Raw genomic sequence first — 18,525 nt, 5'->3', positions numbered from 1 at the left:
CTGTTTCCCAAGGAATTTGTTAGTTAAGAGAGGTTTGGTGATGTGCTGAGCAGTCCTCAGTTCTTTCACTAAAACCCCTCCGAGCTACCCTACGCTTCCTGTTGGTGAAGTAATCTGTGCGCCTCTGTATTTTGCAGCTAAGGTATCTAGGGGCTAATTTAAGGGTTTAATCCTACTGAAAAGAGCATAAGGAGTTGGTTTTAGTGATCTACCTCTGTTTTACAGCTAAGTATCTATGGACCACTTAAAAGTCTGGATGAAGAGAGGGGTGTTGTAGCCCTCGTGATACATAAGGCTGAAGTTGCGCTATAGAGAGAGACAGTTACCCCTAGAGTTGCCACAGGCTGGCTGCTGCGGCTTGAGAGACCAGTCCTCAGTCTTGAAATCTGTCAGCATGCGCTTGGCCACAGAGTTCAGAGCCTGATGCAACAGCATGCTTGAGTGTCTTATCCCTCCCGTGTTTCATGCAGGGCAGGGAAATGGGATGGTAGGCGTGTGTGTGTGTATGAATATGTGCAGGTGACCAAACATAACTAGCAATCCTGGTGTGTGTGTTTGATTACATTTACTTAGCATTTTTCCTTCTCTGTATGCCTAGATAAGTAAAATAAAACCTACTGGCATTATGTAGACATTCTGGGGTCCAGGAAGGGATTCTGTGGATAAGACTTGGCCTTTCTTTCTATTTTTGATTGAGTAATCAAGATTTAAATTCTTTTATTTTTTTTTTTTTATATTATTTGTTCTCAGTTGCCCACGGTTATTGTTGAATTGCCTTCTTTAACCAGAAGTTGATGATTACCCTGGCTGCTTTATATAGACTACTAAACTTGTTTTTAAAAACACGTCACTGGCTTTAGGGAATTTACTTAAAAGTTAACAAAGAACCATTGAGGCCCCTCTGGCTTTGGAACCCTAGAAAAGGTTTTAGTAGGCTTCATAGGTTAAAAAACACAGCCTCTCCATTGGGAAGTGTGGAGACAACTTTGACCTGCCAGGGGTTGCATGGGACATTGAACAATTACTAACAACGTAATATATAATTTTCCAAAAAGGACGAGAAAAATTATCTGTCCTTGATCATGCGTTTAGTGAGTTGATGTATTCCACACCCTTGCATGTTCACAGTGCAACAGGTACTAAGGGATGCCCATGGTTTGGGGCAGCTTTCATGCCAGGCTGCACTGCAGGACGCAGATGCCTGCTGTCTGTATGTCTGCGTGGCCTCAGGACGGTGAGGGTTTAACCCGGTTCCTCTTCTCCTGCTTTTTCAGGCTGCAGTCTCGTCAAGAGTTCAGTTTTCCATGCCACCACTGGGTTCCAAGCTGAATCCAGAAATATTCAACAGGCGGTTTGCAAATAGAAGGATGTGGGCTGTATTCAGGTTTATTGGTCTGATTTTACTAGCGTTTTCTTCCCATTTGTATCCAGTAAGTTTCATGTTGCACATCTTGTTAAACTGCTTAAAAACTCAGATAACTCGTTCCAGAGTTCAGCTTGTCTGTGAACACAACTATTTCTTCTCCATATCTTCCCAAACATGAAATACCCTGGCTGAGAGCAGCAGGCAGGGCAAAGAGATGGATAGGAACGTTTTATGTCCAGCCATGCTCCGTAGGTGGGCTGCAATGGAGATCAGGCTGCCAGGGAAAAATTACTCAGGTAGTCCTCATAGGGCAACCGCCTGTCTGCAAAGCAGGATTAGGGGAAACTGTCAGGCTTCCAAAAAAGCAAAGGTGTTTCTTTCAGAGTCACAATAAAGAGAGAGGGAAAGGTAAACAATGGGAGGCAGGTAGGGATTAAGGCAGAAGGTGATGAGATGTTGTCTCACTGTACCGGCAATGTATTTCCGAGAGAATAATTCTTACTGCCCACCTCTGGGCTGGTCCCTCCCCAGGTACTTTGCTGTGCAAGAAGTCTGGCCCTAAACTGTGCTTAAATTCTTCCAGCTTAGCCTTGTTTGACCAGTAATACTGCCTTTGGAGGGACATTGACTCCTAAATCTCTCCGTGCTCTGTCACTCAGCGTTGCTGGAACTGGTTTCTGACCTTTTTGTTCTTGGTTGTGGAGTGTTTTTGTGTTTGGGTTTTTTTTTCTGTTTTTTGTTTGTTTGTTTGGTTGGTTGGTTGTTGTTGTTGGTTTGGTTGGGTTTTTTAATTTATTTTTTAAGGAGAAAGGCAGATAGATTTCCAGCAAGTGTACTTAATGTCGCTTTATTTGGCAAGCAGCGTTGACTTCCTTCCTTATCCAACTGTGCAAAATTGAAAAGACAGTTGAAAAAAAGATTGATTTTGGAGATTTTCCCCAAACCCAATTTTTTAATGAAAAATTCTCTGGAAAAGAGGTTTATTGCTCAAAGCCTGCTCAGAGCAAGAACCCTTTTCATGCCACAACTGCTGGCATGTATTGCCCTTTTCACTTCCAAAATTAATCTCACTGTATTTGTTTTCTTGGCAGAAGGATTCTGGGTACATGTATTTAAGAACCCCAGTTAACCCTTCAGAACATCAGATATAACTACCAGATTTCTTTGACCTAAACTGTACGGTTTTTGGGTTGGATCTAGTTATGATGCCAGGCACAGGCAGAACCCAAAACATAGCCCTTCACCTACCTCTCAGTTCAAGGGGTAGCTCTGGAGGCTTGTGGGAGAGGCGAGAGCAGCCCGTCACCATCTCGTCTTGGCACGCTTAGGGAAAGCAGAAGCCAATCTGCAAAGCCCTAGGGATGCCCAGAAGAGCGCATGAAGAAGCATGAGGTGTCCGCTTACTTTCATTGCAGTATCATCTCTTGTTCCCTTCCACGCTCTGCTGCTTTCCAGATTTTTGCCCTCAAGGTAACTACTTTGCTGCTAATGTTGTTCTAATTACAGCTAATTGGAAGAAGAGGAGGGAGAAGTGTGGGGTTTTCCACTGAAAATAATGACATCTATGTGGGAAGGGGGGTAGAAAAACTGAAAAATGGATTTGTGGAGGTCTTCAATGAAAACCAGGCAGGAAAAAAAAGTCAATTAACTGACATCTTAATTTCCCTGGAAAAAATCCCAGATCCTGAACATTTTTGGTATGAGCCTGTCCTCAGTGCATACATTACACTAGAAATTATCAGTGCTCCGAACTAGTCAAGACAGATTTAATTAGCAGCTTACCATCCCCACTGGGAATAAAAATGTGATTATTTTCAGGATTTTTACTGATCCAACTTGATTTCTGCTACTCCAATGTAACAAAATGGCACACCTTTAATTTCTAACTCCAGAACTTAAGAAGTTGCCTTTTTCAGAAAGGTATTGCTTTTAAAAGTCAACTTGAGCTAAAGACCACAGAACGTGTTGTAGTTTTGCAGAGTGCCAGGCAGAAAAGTCGCATGTGAAAAGGAACGGGATATGTAATTTAAACAGCCGTGTGATTTGATAATTTTATTTCTGAGAAACAATGTATCAGGATTTGTCATTCAGTACCTGTTGGATTTTAAATGGCTTCGCACACACTGGCTTTTTTTTTTTTTTTCATTTGAGAATGAAACGTAGGGGAGAATCAAGGTATTTAAGGGAACTTGCCTGAAAGAGGACATCGATGGTGGTCTTCTGGTGATAGGTGACGTGGTAGTGGTTGTTTTCATTAAATCATTCTCTTTCCTAGTGACTTGGTGACGCATGCCTCTGCTACCTGGAAATATCTTTAGTACCTCATTGATCCTCTAAGGAAGCGAGGCAGAAATTCATTCCGTGCCATTTGCTTGTTAAAGTAGCAGCCGAGTGCTGCCTACCCTCGTTATAAGGAGTTCACCTTCCTTTGACCTGTTCTGTATGTTTTAAGTGTGTAAGTACTCTGTGCTGGGCTCTGAAGCTGGCTCACACTGCAGAATATCCGGGGGGGTTCTGAATGGTTAATGTCATCCTAGGTGAGACACACTTCTTGTTTGGGGGAACTATGGGTAATATCATGTTTCCCTTTCTTCTCTGGCAGACTGTGCCTGCAGTGCTGTGCTATCTGCTGGTTTGCACCAGCTGGGCAAGAACTTTAGGAGCCAAATAGTCTTGCCATAAGCAGGGTGACCTCAGTGTGTCCCAGTGGGACTTGGGACTGGGAAGGAACAAAAATAATTGAAGGACATCCCCACTGTAGAGCTACCTGAGGTGTTTGAATATCCAAGTCCTCTCTCTTTTGCTTTCTTGTTTGGGTTTTTTTTTCCCCATTATATTGTCATATGAATACCGACATTTGATGTGAAGCTTGGAAGCACATTTCTTGTTAGAAAAGTTTTATTCCACCCCCTTTACTGTTATAGGGGACTATTTACATGAAGTTAAATGAACACACACGTATTTATATTTATCTTTCTTGCACAAAGAACCAGTCTGCTAATTGTTGCTCTTCCTGGCTTTTGTGAACAAATAACATGAATTTTAGCTCTGATACTACCTGCAAGGAAAAGATGTCGCCAAAATCGATGATTCATGGTACTGCCGCTCGCTAAAAATGTGGACCTTTTCAATCAAGTTTTCTTTCATATACATTTGGATATCATCAGCACTGTGGGTTTGGAAGTGAATGATGGGGTTACTGCGTAGCAGCTGCAGAGCAATTCTCCTAGGCAAATTCAAAACCCTGCTGGAAATATTTCACTCTTAATGTTTCTCTTGTAAGCGAAATATCGTGCGTGTGTGTGTGCTACTAGTGATGTGTTACAGCATTTCCAGAATCTTTTGAAACTTCAGGAAGGATGTGTACACCGGCAATAGTATATTTCCTTTCTTAGATTTTATTTTGTTTTCCTAACTCGAGTGAGTTACTATCAAACACATCTTTGAACCACAGACACCTACTTAGCTGTAGGTACTACTACCTAATTCTTCCCTCTGTCATACTTACCTACTCTCTGGGGTGCACCTAATGCTAATGTATACCTATGAGCACTGCTGAATGTCAGCTGTTCTTTTTAGAGGTCTGGAATAATTTTAGATGGGGGCTTTAGATTATTAGACTCTACTGCTTGCTCTGTATCAACAATGAGGACTAAATGAAAGTTGAGAGAGCCTACTAGTGCACTGTCTGATATCCATGCCCTCTTTTGCCTTTCGCACTTACTGCTAGTTGCATTGGGTTGATTACAGGCTTGTAATGATGTACAGTATTGGCTCCAGGGGGTGTGTGTGTGTGTGACAAAATAGAGGGAAATTAACTGTAAGCGAGTTGTATTTCTCAATGTCAAAATAACTTGTATTGATTTACTTTTGCAGATTCATCCTTGGATTCATCCTCGGAGAAGGGAGCCCGTCGCTGACAGCCTGTGACCTGGAGAAGTGTAGACCAAAGGCGGCAAGCTAGTTTTGTAACTTCAGTATTCTGTTTTGCTCTGGGTTTTTTTGGTTTGGTTTTTTTTTTGGCCCCTAGCTCCTTATCTCTTCAGTGCATGTTATTTATGCCTGGTGAAATCCCTGCGAGGACAATAGAAAAGCAGATCATAGAGGCTAGTGATCCTCAGGATCCAGTTAAACTCTGCTGGGAAGTGTTATTGCCCTTTGTTCTGAAGATGCTGTCCTTGCTGCCTATGAGAATCTGTTAAAAAGCCTTATGAGAAAAGATGCAGCTATTTGAGAGACAGTCACATCTGGTTTGAATTCAAGAGCTTATAAGCCCAATAGTGTTGTGATTTTTTTTTTTTTTTTTCATTTGAGAATTATGGTCTTTTTTATTTGATTAAAGGGAATGATTTGTTGATAGACCATCTTGAATTCTGTACTCTTTTTCTTGGTCGTTTTGGTAAAAAGGAAATCTGCTTCACAGTTTTAACACATTTGTGTAATTGTAAGCAGGGTACCACCAATGCCAGGCAGGTAGAATGTGCCTACTCCCCTCCTTGAGTCAAGGCCAGTTCTCCTTTTGTTTGGCTCCAAAGTTATACGAAAAATGTAATCACAGGTTTTTTTCTCTGTGTACTTATTTACATCAGAAGAATTTTAGTAGAAATGTTTAATGGTTTTAACTTCTTAGTGCAAATGGCTTTATATTTCCAAATTATTCTTGCAATGTATCTGAACATTATTGTGTAACCTCTAACCTGAGAATAAAACCTGACTTTTTAAATGAAAATGTATTTAGACTGTGAAATTTTTCAGGAAATGGTGGTGAATGGATGTTCAGCAAACTTTACCTGCTAATCTACTTGTAAGATTGTCGCTTCACTTCAGGCAGGTACCCGAAGCTCCTGGGATCCCAGCTGAAGGAAGGAACTGAGATTTTTACACCATGAGGCCGCCTGAGATGTCCTGTGTGCTTTCCTTATAGCTCAGAAGTACTTAATATGACTTTAAGCGCCCACACAAGCAGCTTGTTGAGCTGTATAAAGACAGAGTCATCAGAGAGTGCCTGTGTGTGTCATTTCTGCTGTTAGAACAGGTATTTCCATTCCCGTCAATATACAAAGGACTGTGCATTAAAATAATAATCTTCCAGGATTAAACATGTTCAGCATTTGATTTTGGACACAAGGGGGAAGAGTCCACGGGAAAGGATTTTTCTGCTGTTACATTTTACAACGATGCTGCTTTTGCCTACACTGATCAAAGAAACGACACTCCTAACTTATAATATGGACTCAGGAAGAACAGGAGCAAAGCACTGAGTGAAGCAGCCTCTGGAGAGAAACTCTTTTCTCATGAACTATTGGAAATTAGAGTTTGACTGCAACATTAGCTACAGAATAAACTCCCGAGTCTCTGTTAGAGAGAGAGGAGTTTTTATCTCTGCATGAATTTGAAGCTGGCTGACAGACACTACGGCAGCAGATAGTTCAACTAGCAAACAATATAACCGCACTACTCCTGATTAGTGATTTGGCTAACAAGGGTGAGATCATGGAAAATGCTAATGTGGTGCTTTCGGAAAATCCAATTATAATGTAACCTAATTCAATGCGAGCTCTCAGCAGGTGACCAGTGTTGGGAGCAGAGCACCCCGCACTCAAAGATGTTGTGAATCCTCAAAACAGACAAGCTTCTGTGTGGTTGGTGTGGGAGGCAACAAACCCCCGTTTCATTCATTTCCACTGTTTTCCCCAACTAACTGCGAAAGTTTGCGCCTTCCATTTGTGGTGCTTAACTCATTATCTGACAGCTTGTGCAAGCATTATCTGGCCCAAGCGGGTGATTCAACGCAAGCCATTCACAGTCAGAAAATAGAGTTTGCAGGGCTGTCTTTTTTTTTTTTTCTTTCTCTCTCTCTGTTTAGTCACAGGCTTTTAATGTTTGGCTGGCTTGGGCACAAGACTGTAAATCTTGACTCACACGGATCCTAGTCATGCTAAGTGTGGGGTATTCCTTGTATTACATGATAGAGAATTTGGATCTTTTAAAATGCATATAAAATGCCTGTACAGTTGATTTTTCTTCTTGATTTTCTTGTAATGATGTATGTTTCCCACATGCAGGTGCTGTCATCTATTTGAATTAGCATTGTCAGAGTCAAACACCCCCAAAGGATACGCTTTCTGCAGTGACCCAGACAAGTTTGCAGGGGTGAGTTATTTTAGTTAAAATTAACAGTAGTTACTCATAACAGGCACTTTTCCTTCCTTGGGCTTTGCTGAAACTGGGTATCAGCACTCCCAGTTCTTCCCCTGGCCTTTTAAAGAACCTTCTGGCATTTCCTGTTCTTTGTTACATATTTTATTTTCCAAACACCTGCCACCATTTTCCATCTCATTCTTTCAATTTAGCTTTCTCCAATATTTTTGTGTATCGGTAGTGAGTGGACCAATTTCACGGTAAGAGCTAATGTGTTTGTGAATGGCCTTTTCTTTTTTTCCTTCCTTTTCTTGTAGGAACCGATCAGGTTTTGGGAATATTTGTATTACTATGCATGTTGCAAGAGCAGCAATTAATATACAGAGAGGAACTTTCTTTCCATACCAGACCAGGCACATATTTGAATATGTGAACCTGTAACAGTAGTAATGAGTTAAACCTGTGGTTTTTTGCCCCCGGATTTCCTCTCTCACAGTGGCTTGGGGAAACAAGACAAGCCTGAAGTGATTTTCTGTCAAAACTTTTCAGCAGCTTAAGGGGATGTTTTCACTTGTCCAGCAGAAAGACCAATGTGTCCTGCACCGATGCTGGCCTGTCTACTCACCAGGAAGGAGCGCTTGACTCATATCCCTGTGCGACCGACTCAACTGCCATAATAAAGATGCTTACAAGGTGATGAACCTTTAGGTATATACTAAGGAACTGACCCATAATGAAGCTGATTACTCAGCGTGTTAAAATGACGGAGGGGTGGGGGTGGAGGTGTCCAGGCCTTGGTCATGATCAGCCCTTGGAAAGCCTTGTTACTTCTGGTGAGAGCGTGCATGTTGACGCATGTTTGTACAGATTCTGAAAGGTGAGTTATGACATCTGATAGACATATGACATATGATAGACTGATGACATATGACCTAAAATGAGAACATTTTAGGTATGTTTTGGCATGGGTTTCTGTAGACTTTTCTTCGAAACTGAACTTTTTCCATTTGGTTGCAGTACTATATACTAAACGTGTTGTGGAGAAATTTTAATTTCTATGAATGAGAGCAAGTCTTCATACGTCAAGTTGAATTATCTGCTTAGAATGTTATTTTACATTATTTTCAACATGACATACTGGATTCACTAAGTCATGTTTTGATTACCATAACAGTAATTATCCAACATTAAAATAGGAGCACGTTTGTGCTTATGGAGTCATTAACACAAATGAGGTACTTAAAAGCTTGAGGTCTTTGGGGAACTTTTGTCCCATCCTTTTTTTTTTTTTTTTTTTCCTTTCTCCTTTTTTTGTGTAGCCAGCAGATGTGACACCAGCATTTTGCTTGCTTGGATTTTTTTTGTTTTGATTCACCACTATTTTACTTCCCAGGTATTTTAAGCTCTGAGCCTTGTCAAAAATGTATGTTGTCTTAAAATTGTCTTTGTGTTCTGAAGGCCTGAAGTGCTATTGGTGACAGTCATGCCAATCCTTATTCTGTTCTATTTCTATAGATATTTCTTTCTACTCTTATACATACATAATGTGTGGCATGACACGAGGATTTCATTGGTGATAAGTAAGTTGTCTGTCTTTATAAATCACTAAATAGTATCCCTCCTTACTGTCAGGCTGTCATTTGTTTTAGGAAGGAAAAATCATTACTTTGAAATTGCTGGTAAAAGCTAGGAGCTGTTTTAATTGCCTCAGAAACTCTAGATGCCAGAGGAAGTGGATTCATAATAATGCTGCAGGCAAAGAATATGGGATGCCCCAAATACACACTTACATTATCCTATAATAGGAAGGCTAGATATCACAGCTGAAGATGACATGCAGAATCTTGGATCATGTTACTTTCCTCTTAGAATCCATTCACTAGTTAATCTTTTACTGCATCAGTATTAGATTTATTGTCCAAATAATAAACCTTCATGTCTCATTCATCTCCCAGACAACATTTCACTCTCTCAGTCTCTTCCAGTTTCTTATCTTTCCTCTTGCGTTCCAGAGCATGGCTTTTGCATCCTATATAAGATGATGCTATTGCAGAGTCTTCGACTTCTGCCCGTCTTCCTTCAAATCTCTCCTGTAACCCCACTTCCCATCTTCTTTCTATGACTGATTTCTAAGCCTTCCTTACTTGCAATGGCCTTTGGAATTCTGGTGTACCATTCTTGTTTGTTTTTTTACTAATATCTAGGAGAAGGTTGGGGCTTTGTTTTCTAGATTCACTGGCAAGGAATGTCATTCTACAATTCTGTAAGAGGGTTTCATGTGTTATCCACTGCAATGCAAAGTGTTATGTTATTATATATAGTCTCATGAATTATAGTAGGAACATATCATCAATGAAAATATTTTCCTCTGAGGTTAAATGAAATATATAAGTAGTAGAACTAGAAATGCATGGTAAATGCTGTGGATGAAAGAATGCACTGTACCCTTTGGCTCTGGTTCCCCACAGCCACACTTGCACTTCGTTAGCTCCACATCATACTCCCAACTTCCTACCAGTGATTGCTCTGTCAGCATTTCACTTTCTGTGACAACATGTTTTGGGGGAATTAGGATTTTAAGATGTCCAAGATTTCCAGTCTTCATGCCCCTCTCCCTTTCTCTAGTCTAGAATAGAATGGGAAAAAGCTGGTGTTGTATGACAAAACCTTTTGGTCAAGCAAGCCCAGCTACTATAGCTTCCCCTATTCTTCCCTCTATAATAGACTGGGAACGCAGGATATACTAATGAGCTGGAATTTCTGCCTTGCCCATACCACCCTGTGATGAGCTTAGAGAGTATTTCTAATCAGGTTGAAGTTCTCTCTCTTGTTTAAAAAAATAAATCCTCAAGTTTTAAAAATGGTTTCTGTATTTTAACTTTGTTATGAGAATGACAGAAGAATTTCTCTGACTTTTGCAGATCCAAGTTTAAAGGTCCGTAAGACACCACAGGGTGGAAAGTATTTTTTTGATTAATAAAACACTTTCCCACCAGGAGCCAGGATGCTGGCTGATGCTGGGTTTTCACTTACGGCAGCAACAAGCCTTGTTTCCACCTGCCCTATAAACGGGGCACACCCAGGTGCTTCCTGTTCAAGGGCTGCTGATGGGAGAGAGAAGGGTCCACGCTGGCCACCGACCGCGAAATGAGCTGGTGGTGGTGAGAGCGGGCCTGAGGGCAACAAGGGCGGGCAGGTAGGGCATGGTTCCTGATGCAATCTGTTGATCACTGTAGGAGTGAAGATCTTGCGAGACAGACTGTAGATTGCAACTTTGTTGGTCTAATGGGAGGTATCAGACCAAGGGAGGTCTGGGGCTCTTCCCGTGGCCAGGGGAAAGGATTTGGAGAAGGGAAATCTCGTGGAGCGAAAGCAGGATGTGTGCCACTAATGTTTGTATCGTTTGACCTGATTAAGAGAGAATTTACAGCTTTGATAAAGGGTAAACCTCCTTTGTTGGCATTTTCATCATCAGGTTAATTTCTTTCATTTAATTATTTGGTTTAGCTAAGAAGAGAGAGGGAGATGTTTTAATTTTCTTGGAGGAAGTTTTCGTGTTGTGCTTTCCTGTGTTCAGGCACCCTGAATCTCAGCTCTTAGTCATGTAAATCCCAAATTAACCCATTAAGGCAATGGCATTACCCTGTAGAGCTGGTACAGGCATAGGTCCTTTGCAAGTTATTCACAAAACCAGCTATCTTTTTGACTAAATACAGCAGTCACTTAAAACTGTTACTTAAGGCTAGACATAAAGCACCAGCCAGATTATTCTCCTATTCTGAAAGTTGGGAAAGAGTTGCATTTTTCTGAAGACTGAGATAGGATCTGGTCTTTTTGTAATTCCTGTTATTTTTCCCTCTTTCTCCGCAATGCTAGATTTGCAGCCTGTCCTTTCTAGTAGTGACCCAGCATGGAATCTGTAGAAATAAAGTGTCAGAAGGAACAATCCCAGTTGTGCTGAATGGAAAGACTAGCAATGATACCAGAAAAACATGGTCGTCAACACCAAAGAGCAGGGTACTTCAAAGAAAATTCTTTCTGCGTGAATTACCTGTTCAGACACCAAAACAGCTTTGGAGGGGCAGTCAATCTCCCTTTATTTTCAGCTTTCTTTTCGGAAGGAACGTTATGGCTGTATAGGAGAAAAGCCGGTCACTTATGAACTGGTATAACGATGCTGTGTTATGTTGGCAGTACAAAGGGAGTGACTACTTTATTGCCTGTTATAATTCCCCTGTGGTCAAGAGTTAGAGAAGGTGGGAATACCAAACAGGGGACTTGGAGCCTCCAGCGACGTACTTGCTCTAGAAGGGAAGGGAACATGCTAAAAGCAGGTTTGAGGTATGAATATTGCACGGCAGTTAGCTAAAAGCAGGCTTGAGTCTGGTTCAGTAATGCCAGCAAAATTGGTTGCTCACAGGGGTTGTTCCTAGTCCTTAATAGTGACAATTAAAATTCAAAGCATGTGTATAATGTTGTTATCTCACTGTTTGTGACTTCTGAAGAGACATCTGACTTCCCTGAGGATTTGGGTGTGGTTGGGTCAGAGAGCTGTAGCTGCTTTTCCATTTCTGTCTGATAAATTAATAACTCGGGATTTTGGAACACAGCTAAGAAAAAGCTGCAAAACCAGAAAACCTCACCACCATATCAAACCCACTGCCTTACAGGGTGACCTCTGTGAACCACAATTCTGCATTACAAGATACCTGTTGGGCAACTGGAAAAAAAAATCCCTAGGGAAAAAAAAAAAAAACCAAACCAACAAACAACAATTAATTTGAATGTGCTGTTAATTTAATAGTATTCCCATGAGGAGCCTTAGACAGTGCTGCTATTCACAAGCTTACCACAACTCCCGACTGTTCTACAGATGCTTGTGACAGGCTACACTTTTCATGCTCGTTCTTCTGAAATCCTTTACTTTGGAGTCACAGCAAACCATCTATTTGTCTTTTGTGAGTCAAACAAGGTTTATGGAAAGTAAAATTCCCATTGGAAATGAACTTAGAAAGGTGGTGCTCTACAGCCAGGAAACTTTTCCAAATAATTGAATTCTTATTAATAGAAGTTTTCACTTTGATGAATGCAAACATTCAAGCTATAGCATGTTGTGAGACTCGCCGTGTCTGAAAGCCCAGATAAGAGACGTGGGAAAGGCAAACAAGAAAACCTCTGAGTAGTACCAGGGAGGGGGAGGATATTAATAAGGAAGGCACATCCCTTACGAGATTCTTGTTTGTTCTGATTCATTCAGCCTATTCCGCCCAATTTTATTTAGTTTCTGTACGTAAACATCACTGCTGTTTACAAGCAGTATTTCATTTTGGTTTAGAACAGCTTAATCTTATGAAGATTGTAAGCCTTTCTTCATCTGAGACGAAAATGATACAGATGTACCTTGATTTATGTATGCTAGTAGGGCGTAACACTGACATGATGTTTCATGACTACTAAGCGGCTGCCATTCATTTTGGTCAATGATTCTCAAAAATATTACATTTCAGTTGCAGGCTTCTAAATCTCCATTAAATTCTTCAGGCTACTTCAAACTTTGACAGATTTGTCCCTGAAATTCTGTAGACCTTCTGCCTCTGAAGTCCCCAGAAACCTGCTGCGGAGCCAGGCTGATTCTGGCTTTCCTGAACTGCATGGGTTCTCCTTCCTCCGTTGGAAAAATGCACGTAGATAACTCAGGTTCTTCCACATAAAGACTGTATGTGCAGGTGGTGCTGTTCATGCACACGTGAACACATCCCAGTTTGTGCTCATGCGTGTACTTGCATACTTACGTTACATACGTAGAAAATAAGTGTTAAGTTATCAAGGTTTGAGTGTAAGAGTTAAATATATAAATACACAAGCTCTTTCCTCTAGGAAAGAAATCTAGCAGTATTGCTAAAAGTTTTAACCTGGGCACATAACGAGTCGGTATGCTGTGTCCCCAGGGCAGAGCGTTGTAGTAAGAGAAAATGAAGATTTCTTTTTAACCTGTAGTTCAGGCTTCACTAGGCTCTAATTTTTAAGTCTTCCCAGGCTGGGAAGCTTTGCCTGTGGTAACAACACGTTGTATTCAGGGCTGGCAGAGTCCGCTCCCTGCCACCACGCTTGCTTTCTTAGCGCTGCTTTTCTGTTTATACACTGGTGAGGCAAAAGTGCATTTCCATTGATTTTTATTTACTCTTTTATAGGAGTACTTGGAGTTTACTAGAACAGTTTAATTGGGCTCCAAAGCACTCTGTCCTGCTGACAAAAGCATACTGTTGTTCCACTTCTGTTTTTCCTTTTGGGATGAGGGCCCTCCAGAGCTAAACCACCATCTCCTCTCTGCCCGCAGGCTGTGGAAAGGCTGGTAGTGCACGTTGGTGAGCGTTGCTGGAGTGGGGACAGGCAGTGGACACCTTTTCTGTCCTTGGCCTCCTTTGCCCAGCGGCATGTAGTGTTTCGGCGGGAAGGAGAAGGTCAGTGCCACTCCAGCAGAGCTGTCCTTGCGGCTGAGAGGAAGGCTGGATTTGTCTGAAATTGCATCATTTTAGACAAGCCTGAAAAAACACTCCTGGCAATTTAAAGGCCTTTCCTTTGTAGTGAGAAAGTACGGTACAAAACCTGGCTTCCCCAAAGGCTTCCCGGGCCATTCCATCACCTCGCAGAGCTGGTTTCTGTTGTGCAAGACACAAGCTCTTCATTGTAGGGAGTGGATTATTTTTAGGGGTTCCCGAGCACAGGTACAACCCTGCCTTACCCTTGCACGGATGGGCACAGGGCCATGCTCTTTGCCTGGTTTCCTACGGAGCAGTGTTTATGAAGCTGTGCTGGCCGATGCGTGCGTATACCTGAGAGTGCACGCACGTGTCTGCCAGGCCTTCCCAGTGACTTTGTAACACCTATGAAAGGTCATCTTTGCCAGCTTCAGTCAAATGTGGTAGAAAGCCAGCAGGTCTCAAAGGTCTTATCTTCCTAGAGGTGGGCAGGTAGAAGATAAGGGCACCTCTTGGCTAAAGGAAATCTCGGGGTGAAATCCAGGCTTATTAGACATCAGAGAATCCGTATGAGACCTCAGCCAGGTGAGACCTGTTGCTTCAGCGAGCCAGGGCCACGCTGCATATCTGATCTGCATCCCTGGTCCCACAGGTTGCAGAGCTGGTGAGATTTTTGGGAGGGAGAGAGGCAGGCCATAAAGAATAAAAATGTGGGATGTGTACTTTTATGCACTGTGGACACAGAGGTAATTATGGCGTTAGTGTCATGATTTTCTTGATATTACAGTCCGCATGATTTGAATCTTGCAGAGTTAGGCACACAATCAACTTCTGCCTGAGTGGTTATACTACAGACTGTGCACATATTTTTCTGATGTATATATTGTTTCCATAAGAGTATTTTGTTTCATACTCTTCATTTTGTGTAGGAACAGCTGTCTTTCAGAAGGCTGTCTGATAAAGCCATAAAAAGCAGATAGGTGGGTAAGAGGGATCAATCTTTATTTCCATTATGGTTGTATAACAGAAGGCAGGGTTACATAAGGTTACACTCATGTAACATGATAGGTTGGTTTTCCAGTGTTTCCAGTTGAATAGTGTTTCAGTGAAAGAAAGCTCCATCTTTATTCAGGACTCTGCAGATGCGTCATAAGGGGAGTGCACACCAAAATAGTGTAACCTTGCGTATAAAATTAAGCCTGGTGTTTATTTAGGGAACTGAGGCTTTTATATTTTCTATTTTTGGTAGTTATTCATTGATGAAATTGTATGTCAGTAGAACAGTAAAATAAGAACATAAAATGTCAGTAATACATGTGCACGTTCATGTATGTATACATAAAAGTCTGGGCATGTTCAGAAGATGGAGTACAACCTGTCTGTTTTCATCAGTGGGATCTTTGTCTGACTAAGGGTATCAAAATATAGTCACTGCTGTACAGACTCCTCTCTGCTTTGGAGATCATAAAATTCTTCAAACAACTGCATATGTGACTTTACACTGGGAAGGAGCTTTATAGATTCTAGAGGGAATGAGCAAGTAAAATGTAGAACATTTGTAATCCAGATCCAGGCCAATTCAGAGGAAATCTGTAATGTTATCAATAAAACAGGAATACATTATAAATTTGTACATGATACGTGAGTTGATGGGCTGGCAGCTAATCTAGGCAATAAATTGAAATGTTGTTACTGATGTCAGGCTGCAGTTGGAGCATCTGAAGAGCTTTGATGCTGGTCTTCCCTTGATTCAACAATGGGATTTTTGTGGAGTTACTCCCATGAGATGGTCATCACCATCTTGATGGTTTCACAGAGAAACCACACTGTCTTCTCTGGAAAAATGGAACATAATAAGCAGCACCTGAGGATCCTGCCTTGTCTGTGTAGTGCCAGACCTGTACCGAAGGGGCATTGCGTTGCTGTGGCTAAGCTGTAGCTGGTGCTAATGCTGCATCCCTCTTTAGTTCTCCATCATCCCATTTCTTTAACAGGAGTCAAATATCATCTGCAAACAAATGTGCTGCATCTTATCCCACTTTCAAAGATTATGACACTGATGGGGAAAATGAGTGGATTCTAAGCTGTATGTTCCCTATATTTGGCTTTTGCTTGGTTTTAAAATGCTGTTTCCTTTCCCTTTCCCCTTGCTGAGCCAACGCTCAAAAATCTTAAAAAGCAACCCTGCATTCTTGAAAGACCTGTTGTCTCAGCAACGCTGGGGATATTGCCAGGTAGGGAATGTCCTTATTTTTGGGGACTTGTCCTTGGGACAACTGGTAGCATCAACTGTTGGTTATATGCAAAGGCATTGCTCAGCTTTGCCCTCTCTGCCTGTGTTAGCACTGCGCAAACACTTTGTATACAGTGTGATGGAGCACTTTTCTCTCCCGGGGGGTGCATTTGCCCCAGGGACCTCCTTTTCCAAGTTTGGATTCTGATTATCCCCCGAAACATTAGCAAAAGAAGAAGAAGAAAAGTAGAGCTACCCATGGACCCCAGGAGAAAGTGGATTCCGATAAGAAACTTGGGGCTTGTGAAATTTTTGCTTGCACGTTCCTTGTATTCAGTGCAAGAGTTTTTTAAGCAGTGATCTTAGTAACGTTTCTCAGAGCCTTGCGGTACAGCAGGTCATGGTGTTTACAGAAAATAAATGCTGGTTCTGTGTGGAGGGGTGGGAGAAGAAACTGGGGCTGGAAAATATTTCATTGCCTTGTACCGAAAACCTTAAAGCTGGTGGTAAGAAAAATAATCATCTTTAAGCAAACAATTCCATTTGGAATGGTAATACCCCAAAAGTATTTCCAGCCACTTAGTTCAGGGGTGCTCTTTCCACTCTGACTCTCTGGTTTAGGTGACTACCTGTGTCCCTCCAGCTGGTGGGGTAACAATGAGAGAAAAGGTTAAATAAGTGTATCCCGTCAATTCCTCCTTGGCCCTTACGGTTTCCGTAGTAAGCTTATTTCCACAGATTTCTTAATGTCTTGAGGCAAGCTCTCCCATGGGCTTTCCTGAGGGCCACACACAGACATTCACTTCTTTTCTTGCATTTTTCTGTTAATTGCCCATCTTCTAACAAGCAGTCCTCGCCCTTATCAAGTCACAAATAACTTCTTTTGAATAGCTCTGATGTGCTCTGCTACAAGGAAATTGGAAATAGAAAGCGTCTCTGTTGTGCCTTTTGCTCCTCACAACGTATGAATACTAGGAGAAAACAGACAAACTAGTCGGGCTTGTTGACTACACACGCACGTCTGAGGCTATGTGCGAGCCGTTCACATAGCTATACGAATCCTGCTACCCTGCCCAATTTGCGGAGGCTCCTACAAGAAACAACACAGCTAGTGCTTCTGAAGGCAAAGAAGTTACGTGCGTTCCCACATGCTGTATTCTTTAGTCAGAGACAAATTTCTGCTGTTATATAAGATGTTGGCTTTTAAGCTTTGCATAATTGTGTTCTATATCATTTGGATCTCGTGTGTTTTTAAATTTTGCTTTCCTGGCCAATGCAATTTATTACAATTAACTTTTAATCTTCTGCATTGGTCTTTATCATCCACTCACTTGAGAGGGGAAGCAATTATAGATCTTTGAAAGAGATGTCCTACTTCGACTCAGCAAAATATCTTTAACAGGATCCGGTGTCTAGTAAGAGAGGATTAAAAGCTATGGTAACATCCTATAGTGTGAACTTGGGAACTTTGTTTTTCCTGAGCTGTGCTGTCTCCCATCCATGCACCCGGGTACAGTAGCTGGAGAAGGTGCTGAGGGATCAGGGCTCCTGTCCTGGTTTGCCGTGCAACCAGAAACAAGTCCCACCTGGTTCTGTTTTCTAAAGACAGTCACCTAGTGCCATCTGAAATGCCACTGGGTATCCAAAACTCCTGCAGATACGGCACTGGGCAATGGGAGGCTTATGCCCTTCGGTATGGGCAGCTATGGCCAAATAGGCCCTCCAGAGATGTCTCGGAGAGTGCCAGGTGCCTCTCTTCAGGAAACTGAAGTAGCTTTTAGTCTCCCTGTCTCGTTTTCTCCATCAGTAAAGACCGTGCTACTGGTTGCACGGGGATGCTGTAGGGCTTGACATCGGAAATTACATTTAAGACAACTCCATAGGTTATTTTCAGAGCACAGAAAGTCAGAGACTCTCTCTCTGACACAAATCTGGTTACAACTTTCCTCTGTGAGAGCTGAACAACCGGGCAGGGTGAACTTTCGGTTAGTTGTCTTCTGAACGCACAGTCAGGGTGAACCAAAGCAAGAGCAACTCTGTGGCAAAGCGCTGACGCTGGACGGCCGGTCCTCTCCATTCCTGTTGGAGGGGTCTGTAACTCTGGGTTTGACCCTGAGGACCAAAATCAATCCCCTGGAGTAAGTTACGGCCGAAATTCCCATGTGTCGTTGGGACGCCTGAATTTGGCTCCGGGAAGGCTGGATGGATGCTTCGACGTTTTGGGAAAGTCCACTAGATGGAGCTCTTGTTTGAGGGATAAAGCTTCGGCAGGCAGCAAACGCTGAGAAAATAGGACATAGACCTCA

General features: G+C 42.0%; 1 protein-coding gene across 1 annotated transcript in view; it reads left to right on the top strand.

Annotated features, from left to right (window-relative positions):
- The window catches only part of TNIP3 (TNFAIP3 interacting protein 3), a gene marked incomplete at its 5' end in the record, with an annotated part of 78,271 nt that extends 72,862 nt beyond the window's left edge, over positions 1-5,409 (top strand). The window contains one exon of the mRNA XM_082482444.1: positions 5,243-5,409. Coding sequence (XP_082338570.1) covers positions 5,243-5,286 — 44 coding nt within the window. The 3' untranslated portion in view covers positions 5,287-5,409. The remainder of the gene's footprint in view (positions 1-5,242) is intronic.
- Between the last annotated feature and the right edge of the window lie 13,116 nt (positions 5,410-18,525).

Source organism: Vanellus vanellus (genome assembly GCF_965231255.1).
Source record: "Vanellus vanellus genome assembly, chromosome: 4".
Taxonomy (NCBI): Eukaryota; Metazoa; Chordata; class Aves; order Charadriiformes; family Charadriidae; genus Vanellus; species Vanellus vanellus.
Note: the sequence above shows the minus strand (reverse complement) of the source record. Positions and strands in the feature narration are given on the sequence as shown.